Consider the following 13,910-nt stretch of genomic DNA (forward strand, 5'->3'; position numbering starts at 1 on the left):
CCTCTGTGCTGTACTTAAAGGTGCGCAGCCTTTCCTTCAAGGCCTTATAACTCCTCAATTACTGCTTATATGTATGAGGGGATTTTAGTTTAGGTACCTGAGTACATCTGAATGATTTGGACTTCTTTCCTTATAGGGAGGGGTACTTAAATTTGTAGCTCTTGGCACACCAGGCCCCTGAGATAGAAAAGGTTTATAGGAAGATAGTTTATCAACGTTGCCTCAAGTTTTATCTTGAAGCTGCTGTGTTTGAGCTAAGACAAAGAGGTGTGTTGTGCATTACTTGAGCATGGTGTTTGGTGGCTCTCTCAGCAGTGAGGTCAGATGATGTCATGAACTGAATATACGTCCCCCTCAATTTTCTGATTTTTCTCATGTAGTAAAGCCAATAAATGGGGGTGTTTTATTCCCTTTGCGTGCTTTAATAAGTGTCGTAATATTGGAGAGCAAAATTCTTCCATTTTGGGTTACAAAGATGGCAATGTCTTTGCGCTCTGTTGGAATTGAAATGTTAGCTAATTGCATCACATCTCGTCCTGTAAAAGCCTCATACCTTTAGGGTGACCAGGGTTCACCTCTACCTTTAGGGTGATCAGCTACTTGCAGTGGCAGCTTTCTCAGTGAGATCACCGCAGATAGTTTATGGTTTGATTGAAGCGTAGTTTGGTAATGAGAGCATGATAAGTAAGAGTATGGAAATGTGGAATGAGGATCCTGTCGATAAAATAACAGTAATTTCTAGGTTCCTCACTGTACTTGCTCTGTAAATTAGCCTGTTAGCCCAAAGTTTTAATACAATTCCCTGGGTAGGATTGTGTAGCTAAGACAGCATACCTAACTGACAGAAATCTTAGTCGTGAATTGCTAATTTATGTGTTGGTCAATAGCTCGGAGTTTGAAAAGCATATGAATGTTATAAACTTGTGCTTGTAATGGAAAACATAGATCTTTTCACAACAACAGCTTTATTGCTGAAAGGTTTCTTTTTGTTTTTATTTCCCTCTAAATGACTTGATGTCATTATGTACGGTATTATCAGTGAGGACTGTAATTTTTTCAGTGGCTTTGCCAGAGTTACCATTTGGAGCTGTAATTAGCGGAGATGAAGGTTAATTCTGCTTAGGTTAGATTGTTCTCCAGCAACAGTACACATTCAAACTCCATAGCAGAGTGTATAATTGCATAAGGTTGCAAAGTGAAATACCTGTTTACAGGTTTAAATGCATGTTTCTCGTGAGGAAGAAATAAATAGTGGATAACATGTTCTCTGTGCCAGCTCATTACCTGGGATGTGGTTGTTTTGCTAAAATAATTTTGAAGAGTTTTAGAATTCAGTAGCAGTAAGCTATATTTTAGGTGAGTTTAAGGAGAGTGTCATATATTCTTTTCAAGATTTTTCCTGAATTTCATTAATCTAGTCACAGAGCAGTAGCTTGCCAGAAAAGAACTTTAAGTTAATTTGCCAGTGTTTAAATGAGTTTTCACTGATTCTTTGCTGAAGGGAAAGTCTTTGTTTTCCTTTTGCACATCTCTCTTTTTTGTAGTGTATATCAGGATTATAGATCACTGTCACTTCAGCAGCAGTTAGTTAAGAAATTTTGTCACATTTCCTGGACCGTGGTGTTTGTAATTGGAGCACAGTGCAGTATGACAGCATGGACAAGGCAAACCTTTCTCTGGATTATGAGGAAAGGGCATAGGAGTAGTTTAGTATAATGCTGAGCCAGGCTTGAAAAAAAAAAAGCCTTTGTTCTCAAGAAGCATGTTGAATTCATGGCAGTGGTTTTCACTTTTCTGTCATAAGAAGTAGTATGGAAAAGACCCTTTGAAATGAATCTTTTTGCAGTGTCTGTACAGGAGGACAAGACATAGTTTGAAGATATTACAACACTTTTTAAATTGTTTCTAGTATTCTTAGCCAAAACTTAACTGCAGTCACTTTTTCTTTTCCAGCTCTTGCAGTTGCATTTTCATGGAGTTTTTGTGAAATTCCTCATGGAGTTTTTGCAGAATTTTGTAAAGCAAATTCATGAGAAAACAAATATATACACACGTACATATATATATAAAAATATAAAAAGAAATGCATATGTTTTTCTTGTAACGTATTGCTTTGTGCTGGACCACTGTATAAGCTGTCTCTTTGTTGGCATGGGTTCGCTGCAACAGTGAGGTTGCTGATCAGTGACTACAGATGAGGGGAGTAATTCTTTTTTTGTGTGATTTTGCCAAAATATGTGCATTGGGAACAGAACAGAATGGAAAGTTGGCCTCTAAAGTAAGCTTGCTTTTAATGTGTGTGTGAGGAGAACTCTGTAGTATGTGAACTTGAAATAATCTTGCTCAGTAATCAGATATGATCACCTGGGTTGACAATTGTCCAAGTGTTGCAGTGACATGAAAATCTGGTCGTGAATATAAATGTTACTCTTTTTGAGATGGGGAAAGTGAAAGAGGCAGCAACATTAAAGAGTCAAGGTAAAGACTCTGGCCTTGTATTTGTATTGTTTTGTGGGTGCTTTCATAATCATTCGTTAGGTATCTGCAACTTCAGAAGTAGAGATAAAACATCTTACTTGATTATCTGACTTTTTTTGTGTGTATTGTAATGTAAGTGCTGTGTATGAAGAGAATGAAATGCTGCCCAAAATGCTGACTACCTGTAACAAAGCTTTATAAGAACTGTTATTTTTGAAAAAGGACAAAAATTGGCTAATGCTTTGGAAATGAGTCATACATACTTGAAGATCCTCAGTTTTTCACCAGTTAAAAAGAAGAAAGCTTTTCATTGCATGAACTTAGTATGTGTAAGTTTTTAAAGCAAATGTACAGTTATATCCCTTCCTAGCTTTCACTGCTCTGAGCTGAGCTTTATCTTATATTGCAGCAATGTGTTGAGGTTTTCTGTTTCCAAGACAAACAAATAATCCACTACTGTACTAGAACATGGAGAGTCTGGTACACTTTTATTTAATAATAAATCCCATTATAATATTTAACTAGTTTTCAGAAGGAAAAATAGCAGGAATGATTTTCTGCATGATGATCTAGACTGAGTTTTAAAAATCAGAAATGGGGTTTCAGCTGTTGGTGTGCAAGGTGATTTGTAAATAGCATGTTGGGTTAAAGAATGGTGCACATGTGACAATATGAGTGTAAACAACTGTTCTGGGAACACAGCAACCGGTTCAAGATCTGTTCTGGTGACTCTTTGGGCCAGAGTTTAATCAGAAGTGGAGAGTTCTACTAACCTTTTTTAAAGATTTTGCTTAAGGAATTTGGTGTAGCTGGAAAAAGGAGATGAAGTTGCAGGTTGGAGTGTATGCCATTGAAGAAAGGCGGGTCAAAGCTGCTGAAGTCATGTATGCTTAAGTTTGTTTCATACTTCTTGCCTTCTCAGTTGTCAGACAGGCACCTGAGAAACTGAAAGAGCGTGTGCTGGCTTGGGACCCGGAAGGGTAGATATGTAGGAGAGGACAATATGAAAGACTAAATACAAGAACACAAGGAGTATGGGAGGAAATTATAGGTAAGGAGAAAGTTGGATAGGTAGAGAAGGGACTGCCAGCTCTGCTGGGGGCAGAAAGGTCTGCAGTTGTTAGAGCATTCCTTCCTCCATCACCTGGAGCTGAACCCAGCAGTCCTCTGTGTCTAGCTTGATTGTCTAGGCTGGCAGAGGAACTGCTGCTGTAAAAGATGTTCACGTATCATACTGAAACTGAGAGTAGGAGCAGTGCCAGCTCAGGCAGAGGTCTGTCGTGGATCTAGAAGTGTGTAGTTTTCTTCACTTCCAGGATTTGAACTCTAATGGTTTCACACGGTAGAAGTTACTTCAATGTGTTTAATAGGAAACAATGTGTAAAATCTCTTTTTTGGAGGGAATAGTATCATGACTCAATTTTTCTTTAGAAATAAATCAATCCTATTCTCTGCCAGTTGCAAAGTAACATTTTTGGTGTTTTCAGATTTAAATGAGTTTGCTGAAAGTTTGTAACAGTGCTTTTGAGAGGACTAAGCTGTCCAATTCACTTTAATAACATTTAAGTCTGAAACTTAAGTGATGTCAATTTGTTTAATATCCAGCTGATACTGGTAGAAATACCTTCCTTGTAATGTGTTTACTTTCTGTGAATTTGATTTGTAATAAGTATGCTTATTGTCTGTTATTTGATGCAGCTAAAGTCTTTACTTGTATGCATAACTGAATATCATGTAGCATTTACTTGAAATTTAGCCATGTTTGTACTGGATAGTGAATTGCAGAGAGTTGGTCAGTGTTTCCCATCCCAAGCAAGCATTTTTGCACAGAGCTTTCTGACCCATCTGAATTAGAAACTGGGAAAGAACAACTTACTAGCCGATTGATTTCTCTTCTTTTGCACATCTAAATGTTAAACTTAGGAAGTAAATAATTTCCTTCAAAATCCTTCAACTGATAACATTTGGCGGTAAGAATCTGCACCTGCTTTGGGTGTGTGAATTTGGGACTTCTGTGAATTTTTTTACCTTGGTGCAAGAGGAGTATACTGGAGTCCCATTATTCCATGAATCTCCAAGGGTAGTAATAGAAGAGATTAATGAATTTATTAGGACATTGGGGAGGCTCATAATCAAGTTTGAAAGGAAATTCAGAGAATAAGGGCTGGACTTCTTTTTTCTTCTTCAAATTAAAAATATTTAATGACTGAGCAAGTGGTTGTTGGATGTCTTAATACCTTGTTGCGCTCACTAACCTATATGTGGCATGCAATGTCTCTTACAAAATTTGTACCCTTATTATCCAGATGTATTTCCTGATACTTCTTATTTTTAGTTGTTATTTATTTGGCCAAAAATTACAGCCCTTTTTTAATATTTAAAGAATTTTCCTTCCTTTTCTTTGTTAATGGATCTGTATTATAAAAGGTTTTACTTGTGAAATACTAGCTTTCTATGCTGGAGTCTGCATCTTTCTTCATTATTAACAAAAATCTAGCTTAAACTTTCTTTTTAGCAGAAAAATTGCTTGCAGATTTTAGCAACTTAGTATCAGACTACCTAGCTAAACTAAAAAAAAAAATAAATAAAAAAGTGAGTTGTACAGTAGAAAACTTAATACTTTTTTCTCCTGATTTCATAGGCTTCAGGGGTTTGTCCATGTCTGATTTGGTGTAGTTAATTTTAGCTAAAGTCTCCTTCTCAGAAGTTTGTGTCCCATTCTCCCTCTGTGGTACTTCCAGACTTCTCCTGGATTGTATCATTAGCTAAATTTTGCAGCAGGAACTTTTATACCGACCAAGACTTCTTGGGTGGGGCTTTTTGGTAAGTCATACAGTTGTTTCCTGTGCTTGGACTGAAGGGGCAGTGCCTGCTCTAAATTACCTGCTTGCTGCTTTTGCCAAGAACATCAATCTGCTGTTACTATTTATTATGTTACTTTGTGAGCCTTCCTTTCAGATGGACAGAATTTCGGGGCCTGATCTGAATGAGGGTCTTCATGCATCTCCAGCCATTTGCCACAGTTTTGTATGTAACTGTTGTCCACTTGGCTGGTCTTAACACCGTCTGCATGAAGCAGGGCAACTTTCACCTCCAACTCAAAAATTTATTTTGCCATAGTATCTTATGTTAACCCTGTGTAAGGATCTGTCTAACACAGAAGCTAATTATTAAATTCTGTCCAGCTGCTTCTGGTTTTGAAAATAAAAAGCCATTTAAAATCAGTTAAAAAATAATGCAATCAAGCACTGTGAACTCTGGTGCCAAACTTTGATTACATTAACTCTTTTAGACAGCCCTTCCAAAGAGAGATCTGTTCATGTTCATTCACTCCAAACTACCCCCAGTAAACTGCCCGAAGTGGGGGATCAAAGCAGGCAAAGGGCCAAAAGCTTGTGTGTTCAAACTGTTTGACACATGCTAAAAGCTTGTGCTTTCCTATAGTAAGCCACGGGCAGATGTCCATTCAGAATGATTAGGCAAAAGTTATATAAAAGCCTTGTAAAAATGTCGGGTTTTCTTACTTGAGAAGTTTTGTGTGGGTGTGTATTTTTTTCTAAATTTATAAACCCTGGCTTTTGCCCTTGTCCGGTAAAGACTACTTACCCACCCTTTTCCGTTTCCAGGCGGATTGCTTTTCTGTTATTTCAGTTCTGTAACTTTCTCCAACGCTGTCATGTTTTGCGTATTATGAAGTGCTTGCAATAACCCTTTCAGTGCTGGTGTCATCTTTGCCTTATATCAGGACTGACTGTTGTATTCAGTTAAAAAATCTCCTCTTAAAACTAAATTAAAGACTTTTCATGTGTTCTTTATGGCTTTCTGTTTGTATATAAGGCATGTGGTTTGGCTTACATTTGTATATTGACCATTGTAGTGTCCTCAAACAAGGTTTTTTTCTTTTTTCTTTTTCCAGTACTAAACCAAATAGATGGAGGGCTGAAATGGGGTTTCTGAACAGATTTGGCAAAGAAATCTCTCTTCAGTTCTGAAGCTGAGGCAGCACTATCTTCACGTGCAGAATGAATTAGCAGAACTTGGGGAAAACATGTTTGTTTCCAGCTGTGTCTTATAGCCAAACTTTCTGTTCTCCATCTCTTCCTCTTAGAAAAGATTACTTACGTATTCATTCTCGTCTAGCAGCAATCGATATTGACCTGTAAGCTGCTTGTTTTTTGTAGTATTAGTGTTTAAGACTGAATTAGCAAAGTGGTTAAGTATATGTAAAATGAGCCCTGTTTGGTATATAAGCTAACATGAAGTGTGTGTAAGTATATAATCAGACTGGACTAGTAGAATCAAATGTATTGTTTGTAAAAATTCAGTATTTCATTATTTATCCTAGGAGTTAACTTGGCCGGCCCTTTAGTGCAAATTATGATGCACGATCATGGAAAACAAGGACAAGCAGTAGTTTAGTAGAAGTTTTCCAGAAGAAAGGAAGTAAGTTATTCTCTTCAATAGTGGGACATATGCCAAATACAAATAGAATTTTTCAAAAACACTGAATGGAGTTGGTCAAGAATACGTACATAAGATAACATTACATGCTGTAGTAGTAACTTTAACATATGTGAAAAAGCTATGGCTCTGGAAAATAGGGTGCATATGGGCACACTGTCTCCTCTCTTTCCTGACCAGATGTGGAAGATTGAGGTTGCTAGTGAGTGTTTCTTTTTAGATGTAGAAAGATGTTTCATTCATATGCAAAAATTCCTCCGGATGAATAATTAAGTCCTGAACGTACTGTAATCCTTTCCAAGTAGTAGAGTGACTAGCTATTCTCTTCTGTCCCCTGCTTTTTATTTAACATGTACATTTCCTTATTAGATGGAGAATTTTTATTATAGGAGTAGAAGCAGAGGTCTTTTAACACTGTTTTCAAAGTAGCAAGTGGCTGGGAGACAGATGAAAATGATAAGTCACCCATACTAATTTCTTGTATCTAAAGAACTGTACTTTGAGCTACCTTCCAGAAAAACTGGACCAAATGGTGCTGTTGAAATTCCTCTCAGAGGCAAAGTAGTAGTTGGATGAATGTTTAGCCTAGGAACAAATAAACCATGATAAAGTACATAGATTCTACTTGGAGAAAGAAATAAAAGAGAAGGGGACTGTAAGAATGCTTTACTCTTTAGAAGGGATCCTAAGGAGACAGAAATAAGTTTCCCTCCTCCCATATGTTTTCACCACAGTAATGATGATTTAGCCTGTGAATGCAGTCTGGAATGTGTGTATCTAGAGAGAGGAAAGTATTTCTTTAGGTGCAGCTAATTGAAAATACAGCAGGAGACTTTAGCTTGTGTGTGGCATGTTGTCCCACCATAAATTGCCTGCTTCTGAGAGTTTATTGTCAGTATTTTTACGTTGACTAAAAATAAAGGGGGTTTTTTGGTCTTTGCTAAGCAAATGCATTTCTCCAGAAGACCTTTCTGAAGCAGGAATTCATTGTTCCTGAAGCAGTCGTGTTGGCAAGTAGACTTTCACTGTGTTTTTGTGGTAAGTTCCTTTGTCCATGATAGCATTTAGGAATCCCAGCATCACTGTGGCTGTTTCTGAGTCTGATTGGACAGTTTATATTTAGTTGCTGGTTTCCTATAATAGCTTTCAGATGGAGATGTTAAAGAACACATACCCTTGTGCTTCTGTAATCCCTGACAGAGAATGGGGGAGTGAAAAAATAAAAAGCACTGATGTGTTTCAGCAGAGGTAGAGTTTGGAAAAAACAGCAGCTGCTAGAAGCAATGGAATGCTGAAATTTATTTTTAAGAAATGAGGTAGCTAGTAAAAACAAAATGTTCATAAAATCAGTGGGAACATCACTTAAAGTTTGCAACCAGAAAGGGGCTTAGAAAATGGCTGGGGAAAGGTCCATTTTTTTACTTAAAAATATGTGATTCTTCAGTTTATGGTAAATGGTACTCAGTTGCTATTAAATAAACTCATAGTCATCAGACACCAGCTCACGATCAACTCCTGTGTTCTCTATTGCTGATGGAGTTCCAGTGCAAATTAGCATGCATTCAAAAAAATACAATGTCAGATGTACTGTAATTATAGTGTCAGATGCATCTTATGAGTGGGGAATTATTTATGTCCATTAAAACTGATTTACTCTGAGGCTGGGTTTCAGACTGCCTCTCAGAAGGTTTTCCCCAGGAATCTTTGCTTCCAAGAAGAAAAGTGACTTCAAGTTTTGGCTTGACCTACAGTTTACATTGAATTTAGAAATAAATTTAGAATTTAGTATGCCCTTGGATTTCTTTATTAACTTTAACATTTTTATTCTCTAAATTAAGCAAATGGATCAATGAATTTTCTTTGATAAGCGTCTCAGCACATGTCTCTGCTCCATCCAGCACTGGTAGGTAGCTGGCTGTAAGGACCCAGCTTCTAGCTTTTCTGTGGCCATACTGAACCTTCGCTCACTCGAGGGACAGCAGTGCCTGCCCATAGCTGCGCAAAGAATCAATTCCTGGTGCCAGCCAACATGTAGGTGGGATCTTTGCAGAACTGGTGATTGAGCAGAACATGAAGTGCAATTCTTTTCTCAAGATGAATCATAAAAGCAGAGTGCTGCTACCACTGTATTGTACCTCTTTGCAGTCCTGGACAGCATAACTTTTTTTTTTCCCTAGGAAAAATCTAAAGCACGCTGTGGTCTGGTTCTACTTCAGCTAGTTTGTCTCATGTGTTTCCCTAGCACAATTTTCATTCTTTATTCCAGCTACTAAAGGGAGGAAATCACAGAAAAGTAGAGCTGAAAAAGATCTATAGAGGTCACCTAGTCAATCCCCAGCCCCAGGGCAAGATCATCTCAAAGGCCTACAATAATGGAGACTCAGTAATGTATTCCTGTGTCACTGTACTCAGTAAAAAAGAAATTCTAATACTAACCTGTTTTGTTTCTTGCTTAATTCAAGTCCATTACTTTATAATGGATAGAGCAGGGGCAGGAAGAACATCATTTCCTTTCCCTTTACAGCAGCATTTTACATTCTTGAAGCCTGTTACATTGTCTTCCTCCCTCAGTGTTCTCACCTTTGAGGTAGATAATCATACTTATTGGTGCCCGCTGGACTCCAGCGTTCTCTACGTGTGTCTTGAACTAGAGTGCCCAGAGTTGGACACTGTACTCTCCGTGAGGCTGGATAGATGCTGAGAAGAATTACTTTCATCTTGCAGACTCAAGATGTTCATACTGCTCGGTCTCATTGCCTTTTTTATCAACAGTTTGGCGTTGTTGATTTCTTCAGCTTGTAATCTATTGTAACATTTTTTTTTCCTTTCAACATTTGTGATCTAAGCAGTCCCTATATTAGTATAGGTGATTACTCGTGCCCCCATGATCTTCGGCACCCAGTACAAAATTAAGCAATTCTCCTTATTTGTAGGCTGCTTTTTTTTTTTAATCTGTTTTTAAATTTTCAGATAGCAAATCTTAGACTGCAAGGACAACGCAAAGACAGGAACAGGACAAGAATTCAGAGTTTGACAAACATACTGTCTACAGTCATTCAGGTCATTAAAATAAGTGAACCCAGGCCAGAGTTCTGTGAGACCCTACCCATTGCTTCCCTCTCTTTAGGCAGTAAATAATGAATTCATCTTTGCCTATGGCTAGCAAACAGTTCTCCCACTATCTTAGGGTTTTCTTCATCTAGGCCACAAGTGACATTCATTTTTTAAAATGTTTCCAAGTGATTTCTTCAGTCTCTTTTTGTGTTGATTTTCTCATGGTCAGTAAATGATAAATAATTACCTGGAGACATTTTCACTTTGTATAACAGATTCATCCCTCTACACCAGAAGTTAAGCTGTGCAACTGTTTAGTTCACAGCTATCAGGGAATGGTAGGTCGAACAGGAAAGGAAGCAAAAAAGCCTAATCAGACAGTGTGATCGTGTGATTTATGCAGGGCAGCCTGCCCAGGACAGGACTGCTAGAGGATATTCTTCTCTGCAGTTTTCAAATGTGACTTTAGAGCTGCCTATTTTTAACTTTATTTGTGCAAAGAAAATAAACCTTTAAACTACTATTTAATTGTATGTCCCTTTCTACATTTCTTGTTTTCAACTTGATATTAAAAAAAAAAAAACACTCTGGATATTTGTTATTTAGGGCTGCTCTTATTTGCCTCGTACTCTGAGGACAGTGATGAGTACTTGAGTGATAGTCACTGCAGGGCTCAAGAGAAAGAGGAAATATATCTGAAGCTGCTTGCAGACTAATTGGAAGAAGAGAAGCCTACCAATAAACTACAATTTTCTTCAAGGTTTATTCTTGCAAATGCAGGGTGTGGTTAAGCTATTTTATAAGCCCCCTTCCTCCATTATTTTTTGCTGCTTTTTCTTGGTGGTTTCTAAGATTTTGTAGGAGGTGGATTGGGGATATTTTACACCTCCAGACTCTTATTTGGCTGCAGACAGTTTCCTCTGGGCTTCCTGCTAATTGGCTCTGGTGGCGGTTTCTCATTGTTCCTCAATGATGACTCAGAGAAACAGGAAAGAGATCCCCCGATTAACAAAAAGCTCAACCACCAAACAGGTGCCTCTGTTCTGGTAAAGCAGAGGACAAACCTCCTCATTCTGGATTTTTTCCTAAGATTCTTATCTGCAAGTATGAGGCTCAAGAGGAATGGTTCATACACTCTGAACGGGTAAGAAATAGACTGCGTCGTCCTTTGAATCATTGAAACTGCGTAACGGTAGCCTTTATTTTTCTTTCTAGTGAAGGGTTATGTAAAATAACAGTCAAGTGTTTTGTCTTTGAAGTAGTAGAGGGTCACAGTATATAACATGCACAGCTTATTTAGCTTGCTTTCTTTAGCATTTTGTTAGCTTTGCTTTTAAAGCATGTGCATTTGTAAGTGAGGTGGGGGAGGGTTAGAGCTGCCTGTGTGTTGAAATGAGTTGGATCTGATCTAACAGTAGAAGAAACTCCTGCTCAGTAAAAACACCAAAGCATTAGAATCGTGTGATTCCAGAAGAGATGTCTTGGGGTAATTATTGTCCTATGTGTTTATGCATGTGCCCCATGCTTTTGATAAAAACAAGGGCTCAAGTCATTAAAAGTGATGCTTCCTCTGTAGAGAATAAGGATGACTTGAAAATTAGTCAGTCTCAAAAACCAACTAATTTCAAGTACTGAAAACTACTCTGAGTTATCCTGCTAGTTTTGTGGTTCTAAAAATCCTGATTTTTCTCTCTGGTTGCTGTAAAATCCTCTCGGTAAGAGAGGACATACAGTTACTGTAAAGAACTTAAATAGATTTTCTTTGTTTAAGGAACCTTACCTTTTCTTGTAGTAATTAAAAATAGAGAGTTTTCAAGTGGAAGTATTTTTCTGTGATTGCATTTGATTTGACTAGTGCACATGTGTTGTATGTGTTCAGATGAAGTAGGTTTTATTTCTTGGCACACTATACCTGATCTGAGGAGAATTTGTATTTCTTCCATGTAGCTATGTTAACTGCTTAGCCATACCTGGCTGGTGATTTGACAAATGGAGAAAGTCTTGCAGTATCATTTTACTTTGGTGCTGCTTTTAACCTAGTATAATGAGCAAGCATTTTGATAAGCGCTTCAGGGTGCGATTGGCTTAGTGCTTCATCCCTGAAAAGCCCAGTTATATTCCAGAGTACGGCTGGAGAGTAGCACAAAACTGCCTAGTTGCTTCAAACTGGTGGCCCGTTGCACAGCTGGTCACGATTGGCAGTCTCTGCACAAGGGAAGGATATAGCGTTGCAGGCAGACCAGATGGGAAATATTTTGGCAGTGGTGTTCAGCTAGTGTGCGCTGTTTTTGCATACACCGGCTTGCACACGCCCTGTTACAATGGTCCTTTACTTTGCTGGCGTATGTTTAAATTTGATTTTTTATAAAATATGACTACAGATTAGTAGCAACATAGTTGCATGATAACAGCTTTCTAACTTATGTTTGACTTTTTTATGCCTGCCATAAAAATTCCATTATCTGACTCTAAAACCCAAACATAATTGAAAGTTACTATGTTACGGTATAAGTATACATATATACCGTATACATGTATACAGTAAGATGAGTTTGTCACTCAATGGAATTGAGTTTGCAGTAGATAGAAGTTAAGAATATAATAGCATTCATTTTGTCTTTTGGCTGAGTTTTTGATGATTTTAGAGATTAGCTTGATTTAGAGAGTCAAAAAAAATGTGAATGAAATACAAAATATGATGCATACTGCTTATGTTAATGGAATTGCTTAGTTTTCAATTACATAGGGGAAGAACAATTTATTTAATTGATTTGAGGTTTATTAAAAATGAATGCATATGCGGTATAGAACTTAAGGGAAATAAATAGTGCAAGATTATTCTGTGTATCTATTTTGCCTTGTTCTAACTTGCAAGATGCTGCATAATCATTTTAAGGAATTTCATTTCTTGTGGCCCAGTGAATACCTGGTATTACATTTTATTGCGGTCATTTGACTTGAAGCGTTGTGTTACAGTGAGTAAAACCAGTGGCATCCAAATGCTTGCACCTAAATGGAGCTTCAACATTGAATTTGTGGCTTTCTCCAGTATTATCTGATTCTAACATGCTGATGTGCTTTGCTCTGTTAAACAGCAGATGCTGAGGAGTGAATTTATCTAATTAAATAAATTCCTTTTATGTTTATCTCTTGCCTGGATATTTTAATAGTGCAAGGTAATGGAAAAAGAGCTTGAAATGTTTTCCTGTTCATCTTGGTCACTTTTGGCTTGTCAGCAGAAAGGCTTGTTTTGCTCTTTTGGGTTTTTTGTTTGGGACACCATGTTCCACTTGTCAGGTGGAGTGGCATCCTGTTGCCTAGGTCACTTTAGGAGAGGAGAGCTCGGTGTTTTGGAACGTTGTACAACAAATACAAACTGTTGCTGAAGCAGGTATCTGCAAATGGCAGGAATATAGTTACAGCGGGATTACTGTTTACAACACAGTATGTGGGAACCATAAGCTTCTGTTATTAAAAAAAAAAAAAAAAGTGGGTAGGTTGTACTGCCAAATGTGAGTACCTCAAAATAATCGGCATATTCAGAGAGGCAGCCACAGAATGGGGAAACTTGCCACAGATACTCAGGCAAGGTGGTGTTAGACCAAATGTGTTTTCAAATGTTAAAACATGGATGTGGTGTATCAAGAACAATAGGAATTAATTTTTTACATTAAAAGTCAGCTTGTCTGGGACCTTCCTTCTTTATACTGTCTTTTGTTTTTAGCTGTTCTTATTGAACTTTGTGTAAGTATTCATAGTAGAGCGTATAAGTTGGTATTTGTGAGGGAGGGCAGGGCTCTGTTTAAAACCTCAACTTTTAAAAGAAAAATGCAACTTCTTTTTTCTCTTTATATACTGTATCTGGATGTACTTAAAGGATCAAAAAGTGTATGTTGAATCAAAACAGTTCTTAGCCT

At 37.6% G+C, this 13,910-nt stretch overlaps 1 protein-coding gene across 3 annotated transcripts in view; it reads left to right on the forward strand.

Moving 5' to 3' along the window:
• The window catches only part of MOB2 (MOB kinase activator 2), a 117,548-nt gene that overhangs the window by 45,258 nt on the left and 58,380 nt on the right, over positions 1-13,910 (forward strand). Inside the window, exon 1 of one of the 3 annotated variants that reach the window (XM_026092768.2) lies at positions 11,015-11,137. The exons of the other annotated variants lie outside the window; for them this stretch is intronic. Coding sequence (XP_025948553.1) covers positions 11,100-11,137 — 38 coding nt within the window. The 5' untranslated portion in view covers positions 11,015-11,099. Of the gene's footprint in view, positions 1-11,014; positions 11,138-13,910 lie in introns of those variants that run through there. 3 annotated transcript variants of the gene reach the window in all.

Source organism: Dromaius novaehollandiae, chromosome 5 (assembly GCF_036370855.1).
Source record: "Dromaius novaehollandiae isolate bDroNov1 chromosome 5, bDroNov1.hap1, whole genome shotgun sequence".
Classification (NCBI taxonomy): domain Eukaryota; kingdom Metazoa; phylum Chordata; class Aves; order Casuariiformes; family Dromaiidae; genus Dromaius; species Dromaius novaehollandiae.